The sequence below is a fragment of the Lissotriton vulgaris genome, chromosome 2_1, assembly GCF_964263255.1.
Source record: "Lissotriton vulgaris chromosome 2_1, aLisVul1.2, whole genome shotgun sequence".
NCBI lineage: Eukaryota > Metazoa > Chordata > Amphibia > Caudata > Salamandridae > Lissotriton > Lissotriton vulgaris.
This window is the reverse complement of record NC_141687.1, coordinates 1,706,960,669-1,706,982,154: the sequence shown is the minus strand read 5'-3', so window position 1 is coordinate 1,706,982,154 and position 21,486 is coordinate 1,706,960,669. Positions and strand designations below refer to the sequence as shown.

The following is a 21,486-nucleotide window of genomic DNA, read 5'->3' as shown; positions in this document are numbered from 1 at the left end:
ACCTCTGGTGCTGTTCTTTTTGCTGGTATTGTCTCATCGATGTAGGGGCTACGGGTGGCTGGGGGATCGGGAGATTTTGGTATTGTTAGGGCTCCTCCCCGTCCCTTCCCTTTTTTCTTTGGGAGTGGTAGAATGGCTTGTTCTTTTCTTCCTCCCTATAACTCAAGAGTGAGAATCTTTATTTCTTTTCGTTTCCTTCTTTTCTCTCCTCTATATTTCGGGTTCTTTATAGGGCGACAGGCACTTTACCGGGGGGGGGGGTAGGCCGTAGCCTCCGGATTGTTGTAGGGTGGGGGGGTAGATTTAGTTTTTCTTCTTAGTTTCTATGGGCCTTATTTTCCTAAAAATTCTGCGCTTTCTTGTGCTGTTTCTGCACTGGGTCTGCCATGGGATTAGTAGGGAGTGGGTGGCGCTGTGGGTGGTGCGTAAATGTGTACTGATACTCCTGCTGTTTTGTATTGTACTGCTATACTGGTGGGGTGTTTATCGCTACTGTTGTTCTTAACTATGCTGCCTGCTCATGTTGTGAAGTTCACGTACGGACTCAGTTCTCCTCGAATCTATTCTTCACTGCTTTATATTTAGATCAAAATTTAAAAAACTTAAACCTTCATTGCTCCTTCTCCTTGGCGACATGAACCTATACAGTGTAACTGCTACTAATTGATGCTATATTGTCTGATGCCGCTGGGGAACCGCATTGCTTACATCTGTGCTTACAGTATCGTGGCCGGCCTGATGGTTGTAGGCCCGTATTTGTCCTCCTTCTCATGCACAATGAAGGTTTTCAAAAAAAAAAAAAAAAAAAAAAAAGCCAAGAAAGCGGAGATAAAATTATCTCCCTATTACCTAGCTGTCGCTAACACCAGTTAGCGACAGCTAGTAGGAGATAGCGACCATCTTGGGCCTCACTTTGCACGTCAGTGATATTTATCACTAATGACATGCAAAGTGGGCGTGCCAAAATGTTAGCGACTGGAAACAGTCGCTAACATCGCTATCTCCTATTACCAACTTTTGGAGATATTCGCGCTAAGCGCGATTATCTCCAAAAGCTAACACCTGCCCTGAGCAGTTCTTAGCCATGTTATCCAATGGGAGGTGGATAACATGTCTAAGAGCATTAGCTCGCTAATGCATGAATATCGCTGACTTTTCAGCGATATTCATGCATTGCGGCCGATTTTTATCGCATTTGCGATAAACCTTGGTAATACCAAGGTTTATCTGCGATAAAAATCGCCGCAACTCGCGATAATTTTTTTCCGCTAACCAAGCAATAGCGATAATTATCGCTATTGCTTGGTAATATGCCCCCATATTTTTTGATTTAACTTTCTCCTTCTTGGAGGCTTGTATCTTTACGATGTGAGAAAGGTTTCCTTTCACCTCACACAGTTACTTGAGTAGGTAATGAAGAAGCATTATACTAAAGGAACAATGAACTACTGACAAACGGGCACTGCTGCATTGCTTTGATAAGCGACAAACAGACCGAAACACAGAGTATTAAATTCAAAGAAGATACATTGCTTACTGCTTGAAAAGCTGCAATTGTCATAATGCATTTGGGAACAAGGATGAAGTTGGTGTACTGAAACCTACAATCCTGGTACAACAGAACTGTGTAATATACATTACAATGTCCCCAATAAAATGCACCAGTAGAAAGAGAGCAAAGACTATTAAATCCATTGGTTTGTTTGAGTGCAGCTTCAAAGTGTTTTTTTTCCCCCCAAACCAGGGCTTAAAACTGACCACACCCATATACAGGGAGAAGTATAATATACAAAAGCAGTGGAAGGAGAACCTGATGTTTGCCACGCCAGGATGCAGAACCAGATAGTGCCTAAGCCAGGCAATCAGAGTCAATATCCACCCAGAGAAGTAAAGTGTTTACATCCAAGGAAGCAGAATAAAAAACTATTGAACATTGATGCAGACCAAGCAGCTGCTATATCCAGGTTTGTAGGGCCAGCTTCAGCCCTGTCAAAGGGTGAAGAAACAGAAACGAAGCTAACCAGGGTGCAGAGCCAGAAAGACTTAAAACAGGACTCGGATTCTAAATTTGGTCTGAACTAGGAATGAATAACTAGAAAATGAAGGGCTTATTTATGAGTCATTTCCACGGGATTTCCGTCACTTTTTGTGACTCTGCGGAGTCGTAAAAAATGGGCCATGTTGCACATTATTTACAAAGTGATGCGTCTAAGCAGATGCGTCACTTTGTAAAGGCCAGGGCTATATTGTACCTGCACCGGGTATAATGTATGCAGGGTGGGTGTTCCCCTTCAGAAAAGGCTCGTAGAAATTTCACTGCAACACTTCTAGGATGCCACTGCGTCAAAATCTTACACCTGTCTCACAGCAAGCGGAAGACTGATGCAAGCCCGTTGGGGCTTAGGCTTGCCTCAAAGGACACATTGCTGGAGTTGTGTCTGTTCTCAGACACACCCCAGCAATGCATCACTTTTGACCCTACAGATACATCAGGAATACTGATGTATATGTAAATCCTTGCGACATGGAGCAATGTACAGTAAAAATGGGGCATCCATGGTGTTGCAAGGAGGGCGTACTAAAAAGTGTTTCATCACTGTTTTCATGCAGCGATGCAACACTTTTCATAAATGAGGCCCTTCCAAACTATGGATTCTGAACAAGCAGCAGTGACAACCACGGGTGCAAAGGTACAAACTAATTTAATCAGAGGGTTATATGCAGAGTTTCAGAGTCAGAAAATGCCCAGCAATAGGTGCCCAAAGAAGTGCAGTCCAATCATGTGTCCAGGCAAAATATTAACTACCCAATCAAAGGCAGCAGAGCCAGAGACTGCACAATGAGGAAGTGCAGAGCAGGTAAAACTCCAAAACAGGATGTGTACAACCAGAAACTGGTCACATCTGGAACCATCAAAGCCAAGATAGAAACTTTTCACAACAGCAGTTCAGGACCGTAAAACCAGAATTCCTGTTCTGAAACTAAACAGGGGGTTGAGTAGCCACAAACTGCCTAAAATATGGGTTCACACCTCGGGAGAGAATAAAGCCGGATTGCAAAGCCAAACAATTTCCAGATTAATTTGAAACGGACTAGATTACATGTGCAGAACTATCCTAATCAAGTGTAAAAAGTCGCACTGTGCCCAAGCCAAGGGTGCAATGCTGACCAATAGACCAGCCAAGCCAGATTTGCCTTACTAATGAGGAGTGCAGAGCCAAAGCTGCCCAAAAGAAGTTTACATCCCCTTACATGCCCCATAACAATAGTGCAGAGTCAGGAAACTGCCCAAATAGGGGTTCAAAGCTAGACAAAGGGGAAGAGCTAGAAAATGTTCAGCTCATGGAAGTGGAGAGAGAAGCAGTTGAAATCAGAGAGTTCAGAAGCAGGACCGAACCAAAGCAGAGTTAAAAACCCATTAACCACCAAACCCACTGATGGCAAGTTTCAGAAATCTTATCTGCACAACGTGTATCTTCCATTAGCACACAAGCCAACTTGTAGAGATGACAACTACAGAAAAACATTGAAAATCACAGCTTGGGGTGCAAATGCTATGGATGGAAATACAAAAAAATGCTGTGTTGCAAAAAGAAACTTCGGAGAAACATGTCTCCTCTTCGGTGGAGTGCAGCTTCTGCCAACTCCTGGGACGCACACGTTGTATCTGCGATATAATCAAAGCAAAATGGCAAGCACAGCACATGAAAGGTTCTAAAATCTCTGTGGGGCAGACAGTTTCAGCCATCTTATACCAATTAAAAGACGAAAGGTGGATTCCATTTCATGTAGAACCCTACTATGGGACTTCCTAGCCAACAAAAGGACACTGTAATCTAAAATAGGAAGATACTTCAGAAACTTTCACATTCCTCGCCCAGCTCCTACTGCAGCCCTAAAGCCTGACTATCCATACCAGCAGATGCTATAAAACCAGACTGACGTGTGCTGCTAAAAAAGCAGCTAAGTAACCAAAAAACCTTAACGATTGTTCTACATAACTAGTAGTATCATCGATGCAAATCCCAGGAAAAGAAACGTAGAATAAACGCATCAATTTAGTTTGCCAACTACTCTTTTCTGGTCCTTGAGGTTAGTGCAAATCAAGTCACAGTGGGGAATATTATCAAGGGGGGCGATAGGAAATTATCGCCGCTTTAGTGGCCGGCTTTGGCCGCTAAGTGGTGATAATTCTATCGCCCTATTAGCAAGCTGTCGCTAACAGCAGTTAGTGACAGCTTGTAGGCGATAGCGAGCGGTTTGGGGCCCGCTTTGCATGTCAGCGATATTTATCGCTAATGACATGCAAAGTGGGCGTCCCCAACCTGTTAGCGACTGAAAGCAGTCGCTAACATCGCTATCGCCTATTACCAACACAGGCGTAGCGATGAAATATTCGCACTACGCTCGAATAACTCCAAAAACGAACGCCTGCTCAGACCTGTTCTTAGCCATTATATCCAATGGGAGGTGGATATAATGGCTAAGACCCTGTTAACGATAATGCGTGAATATCGCGGAGTTCGCCGCTATCGCCGGGAATTTTATCGCTTTTGAGATAAACGTTGCTTATAGCATGTTATATCAGCGATAAAATCCTGTGATGCGCGGCGATAAAAAAATTGCCGCTAAGCCTACTTAGCGATAAATATCGCTATTTGTTGATAATATACCCCAGTGTTTGCCCATGCAAGAACTCACACAGCGGCACCCTGCTGGAGGGGGTGGTGGGCAAAAATAAGGATCAAAGAAGTTGACAATTGCAACTATAATGGCTGCCATTAAGAAAAGTGACAAAACCTCCTATGCTTCTGCTCATGACATAGGAGTAAGGCTGTTGAAAAAAACGCAAGTGCCTCTGGCAGCGCGGTTCTTTAGGAAAATCACTTTTTCTTCTGGGAGATCTATTTAATGACATCAAAAGATTGGTAGCGTCTCAGGAAAAGCACAGAAGACAAGAAAAAAAACTCACTCAAATTAATCAGAGTGGCACCCATGACAACCAGTAAGCTAACTTTTAGCTATCATGGAACATCTGTGCATTGACATCCCTCCTCATGCAATTCTGTAGCCTTGGGTACTCGGAGAAGCATTCATTATCCTAGGACATAAATCAAGAACACACTACACTGGATGCTGAGCAGTGATGCATCAAATGTTTGCAAATGAAGAGATTTCAAGAAGATGAGCTACTTTACGAGGATAAAGAAACCCTCAATTGACAATTTATACACACCACATAAGAAAGTATCCATAACAGTCCTAGCCCTGACAACAACACCAAGGAGGCTTGAATGTATTGACGATAAACAGCAAGAAAAAGAGATATGTGGCTGGCACAAAATACTTGACTGTGCCATTTTCCCATTAAGATCAGGACCTTCTCTTCCCTTCCCAATTATCACCATGCCCTCCCCCTTCACATTATTCATGGAGTTGTACATATGCATAGTCTTTCTGCCCAAGCCAGTCACACACTTCCCTGCTCATTTTTTACTCTGTCTAACAATCAAGATGTAGTACTATTTCAGTGTGTCTACTTTATGTAGGTTAGTCACATGGGCTAATGTGGTAAATAATATTTGAAATTGGCTTCTGCTCTGGGTTGAGAGTTGGCTAATGTTCGGAACTTTTTGAGAAGGATACTGCCCCCAGTTCTAAATGAAACATCATTCAGCTTACAAAGCTTCAACAATCTCTGATATTCTTGCCAATTAACCCATGTCTCATAAGGATACAAAATACATTCATTCTTAATTTGGATCTCTCAGGAATGGTGCCAGGGTATATTTTTCATCAGATTTACACCCCTGAGATACTTTGGCATAAAACATTAAATCTGCAGTCGTACTTCAAAATATTTTTTTTTGTTTAGGTGCTTAAGAGCAATGGAAAGGAACATTGTACGCTTGACCTAAAGTAAATGTAACAATTAGGGCGTTACACTTGTTACTTTACTGCTTTTCACGTTTCTTAACAACCTACGAAAAGCCATTTGCCAACCCAGAGCTTTAATGGGTAAACATACAATAGCCAGGAGATGCAGGAAGGGTTGACCTGTTCTTCAGCCTGGGCCATTTGCTAGTCAATGGTTCTACTATGAGCGAGGTCTTTTCAGATAACTGGTGAGCTGCTAACAATAATGTCAAATGTCTTCATCAGTTGGGAGAACTAATACAACTGATATAAGAAGATATTGGACCCCTATGGCTAATCCAGAAAAAAATCTACTTTGAAAATTCTTAAACCAGTTGATTTTTCTTGAAGAAATGTGTCTGTTTTACAGGACGAATGAACCACATTTTTGAGTTCCAGGCAACTGTAGTGAAGCAGGAGCATCTATCCCGTCAAGATACTCTTCATAGCTTTTCCTTTCCCACAAAACAGATTGTCCGGCCAGGATGACCTCATGATGCCTTTTCTAGATATAGCATGTACTTTGCCTTTTAGACCTGTTTGACCTCCAAATTGTCGAACCTGGAAGTATTTATCATGGTCGTGCTTATACATCCTGCTCAATCTGCAGTGTTGTTGGATAAACCTAGCTTGGTCCCTTTGTTGGCTTTGAATCTCCCCGCCCTATGAATATCTGGATAACATTTATATAAAAGAGCTCAGATCTTTATTGAATCTTCATTCATCGCTTTCCCATTGTAAAATTTGGATGGAACTATCTTTGATTTTTTTAGTGGTTCGTTGCTCAGCAGCAATATTAAATTACTTTTGCGAGTGTGTAACCGCAACCAAAGACTGTTTGAGATTTTTGATTTACAATAAGGTAGCAAACCATCAAGATTTGTGTACTGGTTTGAACTTGGCATCTGTAAATAAAACAGTCATGCAAAACAATCTAATGCTATCTGCGGATGTATGACGTTACAATGCATGCTTTTACCATGCATACCTTTACAACGCGGTTTTTACAATGCATGCCTTTACAACGCATAGTGCTTTGGGGCGCTGGATAGTGAATAGTTTAATTTACTATTCCAACTCCAGTCCTCGTGGATAGTAGGGAAGGTGTTGGATAGTACATTAAACCTATTCCCTATCCTAGAGCGCCCCCCAGCGCAATGCGTTGTAATGGTTTGCGTTGTAAAAGTTGCGTCTTAATGGTAGTGCGTTGTAAAAGTTTCGTTGTAAAGGTAGTTTACCGCTATCTGCAGATTTCATGAAATTACCCCTCTTGAAGCGGAAGAGGTTAATGAGACAAACTCTCAGGAGTAATGCAAGAGCTGTGGACATGTCTAAATTACAGAAACATCAACAAGAATATTTAGCCTCGAATTTGAATCCACGATACAGGCTAAAATACATGCAGTCCCGTTTCTTGTTGATACCAGTAGCCCACGTAGAGGGGTTGTGGAATACTAGCTGCCTAGCCTCAACTGCCTGCCGCTTGTGTAACTATAAAGAGGAGTCAATTGACCATTTAATCTGTTAATGTCCTAGTGTACTAGACATATGAAAGAAATATCTAAAAAAATCTATTTAATTAAATGAAATTAATTGTAGATCTGTTAAAGAGGCAGATGCCTAATGTTTTTCCACAACAGATTGTGAATTTAGTGGGAAATTAACACAAGTTTAAGATTCTGCTTATTGTCGTCTTAAGGAAGCGGGATTGAAATGATGCTCTTACTATATACTTGTAGATGCATTTGTAAATATTTTTTTTCTTTTAACCCCTTCGCTGCGGCGGCTATTCCGCCGCAGCGCTAAAGGGGCGCGGCGGCCGCATGCTGGTGACGGAGCCGCTCCGTCACCAGCCGCGGTTGAGCTATGCTGGTGACGGAGCGGTTCCGTCATGACCCGCCCCGCTCATTAGAACGCCCGCGCAGGCGCGAAATCAGCGCAGCGCAGGCGCGGCGGCTGAACCATGACGGAACCTCTCCGTCATCAGCACAGCTCAACTGTAGCTGATGACGGAGCGGTTCCGTCATCAGCAGGGTAGGGGTTAATATATATTTAATGTATTTATTATTGTGATGGATGTTTTAATATATTTTCTACATCAAAGACATTCATTCACCCAATGACTAGTGTTCTGCACAGGCTTTCATATCTTGTATCACACCTAACTCGTGCCCTTCTCAGTTACAGTCTCCAAGTTCAATCTCTTTTACTGTTTCTTGCTTCAAACAGATTTTCTAAATACAAAGGTAGAAAGCTTGCTCGTGCCCAGCATCAGCTTCAATCAGATTGCACGTGTAATCGTGTGGAGTTGGTCTATAGAAGTGCCAATGTCTCAGTCATCAATGCGCTACGTTCTGCATTTGCTTTGAATGCAGTGTCTCCCTTTTGTGAAAGCTTTACATTCATTGTCTGTTTTTTTTTATATTTCAGTTTCACTTTCAGTTTTACTTTTCTTTTTACATTGTTCTTTTGTACTGAAAGATTATGTGGCCCTTTATTGTCTGTTACCATGTATATATATTGTGGTTAGGTTGTTTTCAGGTGTACAGTGACAGAGCATCAATTTTCTGAACAAATTGTATTTTCAGTCCGAACCAGGGGAGCCAAATCAGCCATGGAAGCGGGTCTGGGCACCAATCTATTTAAATCAAAAGGACAGAGGCAAACTCTGCCCACACTAAGGCTGAACAGTCACAACATGCTAATGCCCTGAATACAAAAACAAGAACTGCCCAGGCTAGAGGGTCAAAGCAGTAAACTGTCTAAACAAGACAACAAAGCCGACTAATCAGGGCCTAGAGCCATAATTGGCTACAACAGAACTACAAAGCTACAAATTATCCACAGCATAGCTGTAGAAATAGAAGGGCATATTATCAAGGACGGGCGTTAAAATTATCGCCGCTTTAGCGGCAGAAAACTGCAGCTAAAGCGGCGATAATGGGCTTGATAATATGCATTTGCGAATCCCAATAGAAGCCCATGTTCTGGTGTCAAGATGGGCTTCTATTGGAATTCTCAAGGGCATATTATCAAGCCCATTATCGCCACTTTAGCGGCAAAAAACTGCCGCTAAAGCGGTGATAATTTTATTGCCGTGAATGATAATATGCCCCATAATAAGTCCAAACCAGCGGCACAGAGACAGAAACATTCAGTCTCAACCATAGAGGCACATTTTGAAACTAACCACACTATGGATGCAGAGACTACACAAAACTATCGGGCATATTATTAAGAACGGCGTTAAAAATTATCGCTGGTTTAGCGGCAGAAAACGGCCGCTAAAACGGCGATAATGGGCTTGATAATATGCCCTTGAGAATTCCTATAGAAGCTCTAATAAAAGAGAGAGGGACCCCAAAACCAAAGGGACGGGGTTCCGTGAACGACTATAAGTCAAAAAGGAGATTCCCTTTGGGCGAATGAACACAGAACAGCTAGTTCTTACGGACCAGACAAATAACAATACATCAATACATAACACATGGACAAGCAGGAAGCAATGTGAACAAAATTAAAACCAAGTAAAAACACTCAAATAAAATTAATCTAAACAATTTATTAGTATACACTATATTTGTTAAAAAATGGGAAACAAACAAAACGGAAAACGTATACAGTCAATTAATGAAACATTCCAGTAAACAAAAGGAGGTACAGGTTGAGGACTAAATTCATACAATAATACTGAATTTTCCTCTCTTTCTTGACCATGTATTACTCCTTTATGCATCGACGCGTTTCGGTGGTGAGTACAAAGTTAAACCACCTTCATCAGGACAGTAGAGATAGTTGTTTCCCAATAATTCTCGATAAAACCATCAGGGTCAGAATAAGGGGTATTCAGCCTCCTTTCACACCGAAAAGATATTCGTCCTGCGAAATATCCTCCCGTTTACAATGTTTAAAAATGTCGTAGTCAATTAATGTTGTAATCTTGACACGCGGTATGTATATCTCATATATAGAGATAGTATTAATATTAATATTAGGTCAACCCGACAGAAGGCAGTCTCTGTGTTTTTAACTTCCTGACTTCCTGTGCGGGCAATGTAGGCGAAAACTTGAAGACAAAATACGATAGGAGCCTTCAAAAGTTAGAGCCCGCCGTAGTTCAAACGTGCGTCTCCTATTAACGCTGCCGGATAAAGCTTCCCGCGTGTCTGTCACTTATGATCCTCTGCAACAAAAAACAAATATAGTGTATACTAATAAATTGTTTAGATTAATTTTATTTGAGTGTTTTTACTTGGTTTTAATTTTGTTCACATTGCTTCCTGCTTGTCCATGTGTTATGTATTGATGTATTGTTATTTGTCTGGTCCGTAAGAACTAGCTGTTCTGTGTTCATTCGCCCAAAGGGAATATCCTTTTTGACTTATAGTAATTCCTATAGAAGTCCATGTTCTGGCGTGAACATGGGCTTCTATTGGAATTCTCCAGGGCATATTATCAAGCCCATTATCGCCGCTTTAGCGGCAGTTTTCTGCCGCTAAACCAGCGATAATTTTAACGCTGTTCTTGATAATATGCCCCCAGGTACGAAGCCAGAATCTGCCCAAGTTATGATGAGGGAAGAAACAGGCACTGCATGAGGGTGAAAAGCAGATTGTTGAATTTACCCAAACAAGAGGACACAGAGCTAGAACCTATCCAAGAAGGGGTACAAAGGTAGGATAGTTCTAAATCAGGATGAAGACATAGAAACTGTTGGGAAAAGATACTGCCCAAAGATTGTGTGAAATCCAAGAACTTCTCAAAACCCAGTTGTTTCGAGTCATAAACTTTACAGAGGCCAACATTTGAAGATGCAGACATTGCCTTCACTTAAGGAAAAGTGCATGCTATGGTCATGCAGCCATGGAACCACATATTCATAAAATGCAAAACAACGAGGGGCACTGCCAATAAAAGTCACACCCAAGGGTGTAGAAAAAGTGTATGTGTGTGTGTGTTTGTATGTGTGAGAGAAAGAAGAAGACAAAGAGAGATCAAATCTGCCCCACCTAATGTGCTAATTCACAAATCATAGGCATCGAAACTGAACCTTCCAAACAAAAATGCACAGAGACATAAAATGCTTCAACTATGTCTTGAGGGTCTTCTGGAACTGCCTCCATAAACTGCCAAAGTGAGGGATCCATAATGATAAACCGGGCAAACAATGGGTGCAGAAGCAGACAGCTAAAACAATGTTGGCAATTTAAAAATATGGCCAGGCCATTGGTACACATTTAGATACTATCCAAATTGTAGGTGGAGAAGCAGGGGTGTCCGTACCAGTGTTCCAGAGTCAGTAATGCTCCAATCAGAGGTACAGTCGTTGACTACAAAAATCTGTAGTTTGGGGGCAGAAAAAGCTATACCAGGTGCAAATATGCAGAAATGACATGTCATGGGAGCGGGACCAAAAGCAGGCAAATCTCAGGTGCAAACTGAGAAACTGCCCACATTAAGGTGTAAGGCCAGACTCACCAAACCATGGGTGCAGATCCACAAATTTCCCCAAAATGGGAGGCAGAACCAGACACTATTGAATATAAAAAAACTAGTATATGTGTAGAGATACTACAAATGACCATATATGCTTCCATAAATACTAATACCCCCGAAGAACAGGCATTGGCAAAGCTAATAGGTCTCGCCTATGTGAGAGATACTAGCTGTGCCAATGTCTTTTTTAGCCATGTTGTAGAGCAGCGTAGCTGCTGTGCAGCATGGCTGAAAATCATGAAAAAAGTGCTATAAAATTGTTGGAAAAAACGTATGACATGAGAATTTTTAAAAAGTGCCTTGACACGACCAGCACTCACTGCGCCATAGCACTTTTTTTTCCTATGGTGCGTGGGTCGGGGGTACAACACAGATAACTAAAGACGAGGTCAAACGAAAAACGGGATCGTGGGAGGTAAGCGGCAACACGGACAGTGGGATGGTAGGGTGTAGGAGTGAAAACGCAACAAAGACTGTCATGTCCTTTAGGGTAGTCCTGTCATCTATACCCCATTTTACATACATTGTCCCATCTTCATGACAAAAACGATTCTAAACAGGTGACCTTTTACCTAGTAGCTTGCTCCCGTCTCTTTGACATGAAGAGATGCATGCAGCTCATGTGTTGTCGCAGGCGAGACTAAAAAATGAACTTAGGCCCTCTTTACAAGTGGACTTAGGCCCTCCTTTCGATTACCACGGGTAAATTGGCGATAATTGTTGGATCCAATCAGATCTCTGTATTTTTCGCGTGCGATAATTATCCCCTATTTCAAATTCAGCACTCAAAAATGTGGCATAGCATGCAGGTGCTTTCACACCAAAATCCCCATGTGCCAGTATTTACTGAGCCTTTCCAGTTAGCCTTTCTAGTTATTTTGCCCTGTCAAGCTTTATTGAGTATTTCAGATTGTGGTCATTACCGTGCTTGGTAATTACTAGGTGCATAAACTCATAATTGCAACCCCTGTACAAGCAGGATTTTACTCAGAGGGAAGTTAAGTACCAAGGCACTTGTTACTGAGACCTGCGATTCGTATATCACTCTTTATAGAACACCGTTTCAAAGCTCTTAGAATCCTATGGCACAGATCTTACAATCCTGTATCACATCACCTCCAATCCTGTGTGACAGCTATTAGGATTGAATATCATAGCTCTTGGAGACCTATGTCATAGCTCCTAGTTTCCAGCTCTTGCAGGTAGATTCATCAAGCATTTTTGCGAGCGCAAATGGTGCGAATCGCAAAATTCGGCCGTTTGCGCCCGCAAAAATGGAATTTGAGATTCATCAATGGATCATCAACTCGCAATTTGAAAATTCGCAAATAATTGCCATTTCTCAAATTGCAATTGCATTTAAGGAATCGCAATTTGCGATTCCTTATATGCAATGCATGAACCATTTTAAAATTGCGAATTCGCAATCCGGGGCCGCTGTTTACCGCAAAGTCTAACTACGTGGTAAATAGCGAAAACTTAGAAAAATGCACTATAGTGCATTCATCTAAGTTGCATGTTACACACACACATGTCCTTTGGACATGTGTGTGCGCAACATCAGTGTACATTTCCATTTCAGGGGTGCTACAGGGTGTCCTTGTGACACCCTGGCACCCTTGAAATCGCATCCTTATTTGCGATTCGCTAATTGCTATTCGCAAATAAGGATTGCATCCCCATTCATTCCTATTGGCCTTTAGGCCCATAGGAATGAATGGGAAATCGCATCCTTATTTGCGATTCGCAATTTGCGAATCGCAAATAAGGAAGCAGTAGAAATCGCAAAAAATATTGCGATTTCTACATGCATCCCGTTTTGCGAGTCTGTAATAGCGATTCCTTAATAATTGCTAATACAGACTCGCAAAAGGGGACTTTGATGAATCTATATGTTAATCTCTTATATCACAGCTCCTGGCTTCATGTATTGGAGAACTTACAGGGTTCTGTCAAATCACATTTATTCTTATGTCATCACAGTTGGAGTCTAATTTCCCACCTCTTGAAGTTCAATGTGGCAGTTCTTGGAGTACTTAGAAACCTATGGAACAGTTCATAAAGCCCTGTAACATATCAGTTTGATACTATATCACGAGTCATAGCAACATGTATCTTATCTGATAGAGTCCTGTATCACAGCTTTTAGAGCCCTATATCATATCTGTCAGACCCCATTTGGTAGGGTACAGAGCAAAAAGGGGCTACTGGCTTCAATCACGTGGGTTGGGGTTGTTTTTCCCTGGTACCCCAGAGTCTGTCCTACTATGGCTTTGCAAACTGGGTATGATACATCCCCTACAGCCCTTGACTCAGTGGTAGTGATGGTGAGCAGTCACAGGCTTCTCAGGGGTAATGGTGGTGAAAAGTCACAGGCTTCTCAGGGGTAGCACTTGTGCTGAGGCTTGTGTGCCTTGTATTCTACCCTTCTACACCTCATCTTCATCCCCTCGGGTGTCCCTGCTTCTCTGGATTTTGGAGGGTCATTCCTATGGTTTAGACTCTAGAAAGAGGTGCACACTTCCCACTGGCAAAGCCTCTTTTAGAGGGGTTGTGCCATATGATAGCTGACAACTGCTATGGTGGGTGGAAGTACAAGTATGTGGAAGTTATTTGGCCCCTGGGACGGGGCAGGTCACAGTCGACTTCTTGCCCTCTCCTGGGCACTGCCAGTGGTGGGGTGATGTGGCTATGTCTTGCCACACTTGAGTCACAATGGCATGGGGTACAGCTACAGAAGTACTACATTGACTACTGTGTTGCCAACAGCTGTGGGCACATGTCTGTTAGTGAGAGCAGCATAGACAGGCGTGGGTGCACTTCTCTTGGTCTCAAGGGTGTGAACAGCCACAGGCACACTTCTTTGGATGCAGTAGCATCTGTAGCCGCAGATCTGTGGCTACAGCCCGGAACCACGTCCCAGGAGAGTCTGATGCCCTTCTACACCTGGAGCACACAGATTGCTTTTCTTCATCCTCCATCTTCTGGCAGACCCTACCAGCACCGTGGTCTTACTGCTTCTGGCTCTTCATGGGCAGTCACACCTCTTGCAGGGTTGTCGGGCTCCATCACTCTATCAGCAGGAAAATTCGCTTCTAGGCATTTCAGGTCAGATGGGCAGCTTCTTCCAGCAAATCAAGACTACATGTGATGTCCCCTCAAGCCTGGGAAACCATCTGTCAGGCAGACACCAGCTCTGGCTGCACAGCAGGTCTCTGAGTACTCTGCTGAGCACTCTATTCCGTGGTCAAAGAAAACTTGGAACTAGAGGGTTACTAGTCCCACGTTTATACAATAAAAGCATAAAGGAGATGTGGCTCCACTGTCTGCACTTTCACAACTGGTTTAGGGTGGTTCTCCTTTAAAGTGTCCTTTCTAGGCTGCCCTCCAGACACAGCCTTCGTGTAGAGTACTACTCGTCAAACCAGGGGTGTCTTCAGCCTGGTACACCCACAACAATTGCACAAAGTGGTGAGAGCATTCTCCACCTGGCTTTCGGCACAATGGACACCGTTCAAGGGAAAGTGAAAAGACTTCTGTCTCTGGGTTTGTTGTGTTACAGTACCTGCTCCAAAACGGGATTTTAGTGTTAGATATGGGTGGACACTAGGATTACCATAGTACACTCCCCCAAACACCCTAGCCCTCAGAGCCCAAAATTAATGTGTGGCCGAAGATTTTCATCATCTTGAAAATGCCCTAACACATGGCATTTTTGGCCTGTTTGCAGTGGGGCAAGACTTTGGTTAGGGAGAGGCCGGGAGTCACCCCCACCCAATAGCTAATGCCAGACATAAATGTGGGACCTTCAGGCACCTACATCAGAACACTTTCTGGACCTTGGGAAGATCAAAAGAGGACTGTCACCTGAGAGGAGCCTGAATAACTGGACCTGCTCCCTCGTGTACCCCTGACAACAGTTGGCGGACTTCCGGTGTGGTTACAGGGAAAAAACAAGCTGCAAAAGGCCTTTTTACGCACGTACCTAGCTTATCAGTGACAATTGGGCCTGGACTGGACCATGCTGTTGGCCTCTGCCTGACACCCTGAGTCTCTGAGTACCTCTCCCAAGGTTCTTGGGGCCTTTAAAAGTGTACTCCCGTGGTGGATTGGGACTTAAAAGACTAAATGAGTAGATAAAGTCATTGACCAGGACAAACCTGGTTGGTATATCCAACACGCCCTCCAGCCTGAAATTGCGCCTGGTTCCCGGTGTACAGTGAACGTTAATTATTATTGGTGTTTTGTGCTTTTTAGGGCTGAAATGTTCATATCTCCAGTTTTTACTTTATTACATTTTTGGTACTGTATAACTACGTTACACATTGCTCTAAATTAAGCCTGTCTGCTCTGTGCAATAGCTACTAGGAAATTGAGCTTAGGTGATTTCAGTGACTTGGAGGGTTCATCCTGAGAAGAGTTGTGATTACTTCTTGAATTGGGCAGTCACCCACTCCAAATAATAATCCAATTGCTTATAATAAGTTTCATCCTTCCAGCTTCAGGAATGTCAGCATTACAATTCCATTATCTGTTAAAACTATTTCAACTCCATCTTGTGCACAAGGCCAGGCCAGGGTCATCCATAATGCATGTACCATAAAGGCACAACATACTCTTGGGATGTTAGCACCAAGATCTGGGTTTTTCAATAGAAGTGAACTTTATATAAAGTGGGCCTTCAGTGCAGTGACACAAATAAAAAGGTCTGGTCACATCTATGAGTTCACAAATCAATGTATGTGGCTGCCAACACTTTAGATGCAAAACATATAACAAGAACAGTAGTCCGCTGTCAGTGAAAACAGGGCATGCTTGGTGTGCACTTCCAGGGCCAGGGCCCTTCCAGGATCTCACATACCGAATGCCAGGCCTAGGCCTCTTTATTGGCACTAGATTGGTGTTAGGCAAGGGCTTAAATTAAAAACCAGGATACCAGATACTTGCAGTTGGGCACAAGGCTGGGGAACCAGACCAAGCTTCCCACTTAGGGACAGGACACTCTGTATTTTCACTACTGCAGCGGTCCGTGTGCTGGACCTGACAAAAACCCCAGTCCCTCTCTCTTGTTTTGGAATCGGATTGTACACCATGCATAGCACATTCCAGTCCCAACAACAGCGTTTCAAGTCCTTCATCGCATCACTTCCTGTATCACAGCTCTCTGACTCCTTATCATAGTTTTTAGAAACCTCTGACACAGCTCGTGGAGTTATATATCATAATATTTGCAACCCTTTATATCAAATCCTGTAGCTGTGGAAATGTACCCTAAAAAAATAAATAGTTATGCAACTCACATTGCACAGAGTTCGATATGACAGTCCCCAGAGACCTAAATCAAATCACTTCCAGTCCTCCATCCGATGGGCCTTACACTATTTGATCAAAGGTCTAGCTGCCCTACATCATGTCTCATCCACCTCTTGGTATCCTGTATCACACCTCTTGGAAACATATATCACAGCTATTAGAGTCCTGAATCATATGTGAGGTTTTCTAAAGCACATGGCTACCCAGAAGGGTCTACCAGCTCTAGGCCAACAGCAGGAGATGTCTGAATGACCCAGATTAGTTAAACAGGATGTGTTTAGCAGTTTCCTAAACTTAGGTTCGGACTCTGTTTCCCAATATGTTTCGGAAGTGCATTTCAGAGCTTAGAGGTCGAGAATGTGAAGGGACTTCTCCACTCCTAGTTCTCTTTGTCCTGGATACTGTTAACTTCTGCTCGCTAGTAGAGCGCAGCATTCTTGTGGTGTTATAGGGTGAAAGAAGTCTCTGAATTAACATCGGGCCCTTTTTATACATTGCTCGATGAGCTAAGCAGAGTGCTTTGAAATGTATTCTTTACTCACTGGTAACCAATGCAGGCTTGCCAGGGTCAAAGGGCAGACTGATGTTTGGGTATTTTTCATACTATACGAGCAGGGGCATTCTAAGTAACCTCGAATCTTTTTATGACAGCCTTTGGACTTCACAGATATAGGGAGTTCCCATAATCAAGGTGTGAGATGACTAATCCTTGCACCACTATTCTGCATGTTGGTTCAGTTAGCCATCTAAGAAGCTTTCTCAATGTTCTGAGCATGTCAAAACACGCTGTTGCTAGTTTTTTAGCTTGAGTTGTCATGGTGAGCTTGTCATCAAGCCAGAAGCCCAAGCTCTTCACCTCTGATTTGGGGTGGGTTGGCTGCCCAAACAGGTTGGCCAGTGATTCTCCATCCACCTTGTAGGGTTGTTTCTCACCACCACCTCTGTATTTTTCCCCATTCAGTTTTAGAGTTAGAGTTCTATATCATAGTTACTAAAGTCCTGTGTCACATCTCTCCCAGCCCTAGATCACAGCTCCTGGCGTCATTTAACACGGCTCCTGGAGGCATCATTTTACATGGCTGCTGGAGCCCCATGTCACAGCTCTAGAGTCATGTTTTATATCACTCTTATCCTCTATCACAGCCCCTGCAGTCTCTTTCACAGCTCTTATCTCTTGGAGTCTTGTACCAGAGCACATATAGACCTATTCCATAGCCTCAGGAGTCCCACAGAGATGTGTATAAGGTAAGGTGCCAAGCAGTCACCCACAGAGCCTGGGCCTGACTAAAATTGCGCAGTCAAGAGCTGATTGCACCATATCCCCTGCCTCAGCTTTCTTTTGTGGCAAACATGACAGGGGAATCCTTAGAACAAACCTAGCCCCCAGTATGAAGCACTACATGAAATACTGGACATGCATCAGAGCACTTGGAGTCCAATGTAATGGGACATACATCCTTCTATCACAGCACTGTGACGTGGGGGAGTACAGCATTGCAGACATTTCGCCATAACTGCTTTATAAAATAGAGTTTGAGACTTGCTCCTCCCTCCAACAAACCACTCTCCATCCAAACACATACACATACAACACGCATAAGGCGCATACAAATGTCTTGGGTCCAAAGGAGAAAAAAAAACCAGATCGTTCTTGAATTGCTATGAAAAGAAGAGATGATACAAAATGTGTCTGTACCTGTCAGCGAATGACACATCACCCATAAAACAACACCACACTGCTCAAGAACCAGACAGCAGCAGATGACACATAACCCCTAAAACAACACCACACTAGCCACTAAACAGACAAACAAGTGCAAAGTACAGCATTATAATTTGTATATTAATGTAAGTACTGGGTGTATTTACTTTTACAATACCTGTCTGACTTGTGCCAATATTACACATTACAAAGAGCTTACTGATACTGCCAAGGTAAATACATGCGTCCATAAAATGATGAAAACATACAACTGCAAAGCACTTTGCATGCCGACTATGGCAAAATAACCACATGATGTATACATTACACCAACATCATCGTAGGGACACTACAAAATCCACCATGATTGCCACAGATCTGCACGAAGTATGCACCACTCAACACAGGTAGTGCACAGACCATAGAAACATTACCACAAATCATGTACAGACCACACAAACATGACCATGTGGCCTGTTACAAATCATACCAAAGGTATTTTCAGACTATACGTCAATCGGCTCAGGGAGAGAACAGACTATGCCAACATCACAAGGAATCATAGAGGCAATACCAACATTACCACAGACTGGATAAAGACTAAGGACCAAGAAGTGTTCCCACTTAAGGGCAAACAGACTATCCGGCCCAGGGGGGTGCAAACTACACCAAAAACCACAAAAGCATTGAAGAAGACTATAGGTGGCTATAGGACCAACATAAAGGTTCTGTCGGTGTTCTAAGGTACATTTAAGAATAAGCCACATGGGTCTCTGCAGTTTGGCCTTCTCTCCTCTTCTGAATCTTTAAACTTCCATTCCCTCCTTCTCCTTCCGGTTTCCATCCCTTCTCCATAGAGGTCTGCCTGCCCTCACCCCACACCTTCCCTTCTTCCATTGCATTAGCTTCATCTTCATCTCTTCACGCCTACCCTTCTCTCTGAAACTACTGTTTCTCCGTGTATTACATTATCACTCATCTCGACATCTCCACTTATCTCCAACCTGGCTTGCTTCCAGTTTACCTGACGGGACTCCGCGCCACTTCATTCCCCTTTCCCCTTCTCTCGTCACCTTCCTCCTCTTCTTCACTTCTCATTTTCCTGCCTCATAATATCAGTTCCATTTTCCTCTCCTCGCTCTCGTTTCCTTTCTCTTCTCCCCATTTTTCACCTCCTATGCTCTTTCCTGTCTGTCCCTTTCCCTTGCCTCAAGTCTCCTCCTCACTTCTGAACACCTTTTCCCCCTCACATCTCGACCTCAGCTGATGTCACCTGACAGTCCATTTAATTTCTCCTGTCTGAGTTTGCCCCATCAGAGCACTGGATCTCTAGCAGCGACTGACAGGTATTATTGCGCCCCCCAGTGGACAGCAGCAAACCCTGGGACCGGCATTGAACAAGCCTAGAGGCTCCCACGGGACCTGACTGCAGTCTGGAGCTCCCCCGTGAGCAGGAGGGGTCCCCTGAGCCCGCCTCGGCCTGAAACAGTAAACGCTGACTCTGCAGTGCCTCGGGATTGGGAGGGCTGCTGTCGATCCTTGATCAGCCGTCCGATCCTGTCTTTCACTGAAAAGGCATAAACGATCCCGCCAAGGGAGATAAAGCCCCTCCTACCTCCCATCTAAAAAAAACACATTAAAGGCGAAGACCACCAGGGTCTGGGCTCCAACCCCCTCCTGGCTCAAACTCACCTCACCACCTTTTGAGAACCAACAGTTTATTGGGCTTTGAATTACATATCAATAGCTGGTCCTTTAGAGATCTAAAACGTAGGTCCCTCCTACAAGGAGACCACTTAGGAGATACTGCCCCTGCCAATTGCCCCAGGTCCCCTCCTGCACCATTCCTACCTCATCGGCTGCATGAGCTGAGGAAGCCGCAAGCATTGCATGTAAAACCTTCCACGGGAGACACAAGGTGGATCCCTCAGCCAAGGCTGCCACAGGGCCTTCGACCCCAGACAAGTCCCTCTGCACCTCACAGTCACACTGCCAACCCACCCCAAAAGAAGACCACCCTCCAAGCCCCAAAGACAGACAGTGGGACCTACATCTGGCTGGCTTGAGGGTTCGCGGGCCGCCGTCAGCATCTTGGAGAGGTTGGAGAAGCCAGCAGCGGTGGCGGTTCCGAGTCTTGCAAGCGCTGAGTCGGCTCTGGGAGCTGGGGTGCAATGCCTGGGAGGGAAGGAGGGTTGCTTTCCCCACGCCCAACTCTGAACAATTAAATAGCACACAGCTGCACTACCTGCGATGAAACATCGAGTGATGTCACCCAACCGGTTCACTCTCTTTTCTATATGCAAAGGTTCAAAGGAAACCTTAGACTTTTTTGTGTGAAAAGTTGAATGGCCTATTGGATAACAGCAGGCTTAGTATATCAGGCTCAATGGTCTCTGTGGATAGGATGCAATGGAGGACGTCCCTGTCCGCTGAGAGCCTACTCTTGGCCAGTTGCCACCAGAGCAGTCGATGTGGCACCACACATTCTTCTCGGGGGTAGATACCACTGGCCAGTAAGTCAGTCAGGGGATTTCCAAACAGTACAGTGTTACCGACTTGTCGCTGACTCGTACCAGCTTCAACAGCTTTTCAGAGGCACCCCTCCATTAGGATATTTCTTGATTCCCTAAGCTAGTCAGTCACTGACAAGGGCGAGGGTGGCATGGATGAAGAAGAAGGGAAGAGATGTCTGCACTAAGCTAATTTGTTATCTAGACTTTTTAGGCACGTCAGAGTTGGATTTGCTCATTCTCTGGCTCAACATGTAGAAAAGGTAGTGACCCTTTGTAGCCAAAATGCAAATTAAAAGTCCTTTACCCAATGTCATATTAGTCAGAACTGTCCAACAGCGTTCACTGTGACAGCTGTGTCTAGCAGATCCCTTTGCTGCAGAGATCCGGGGTGCTCTCTGGGGCAGCCAACAATACTTACAGCTGAACCGGAGTTCGCCATCGAGAGATGCGCCTCCTGGGCTTCTGCAAAACATATTTCCAGTTATCCTGAGGGACGGAAGAGTTCTTGAAAGATGAGGTGAAGATTTGCCTACCTACACTCCTTCT

General features: G+C 43.8%; 1 protein-coding gene across 1 annotated transcript in view; it reads right to left on the bottom strand.

Annotated features, from left to right (window-relative positions):
* PKP3 (plakophilin 3) overlaps positions 1-20,632 on the bottom strand; it is a 166,376-nt gene extending 145,744 nt beyond the window's left edge. The window contains exon 1 of the mRNA XM_086957694.1: positions 20,479-20,632. Within this exon, the coding sequence (XP_086813820.1) occupies positions 20,479-20,517 (39 nt within the window). The 5' untranslated portion in view covers positions 20,518-20,632. The remainder of the gene's footprint in view (positions 1-20,478) is intronic.
* Positions 20,633-21,486: the final 854 nt, after the last annotated feature.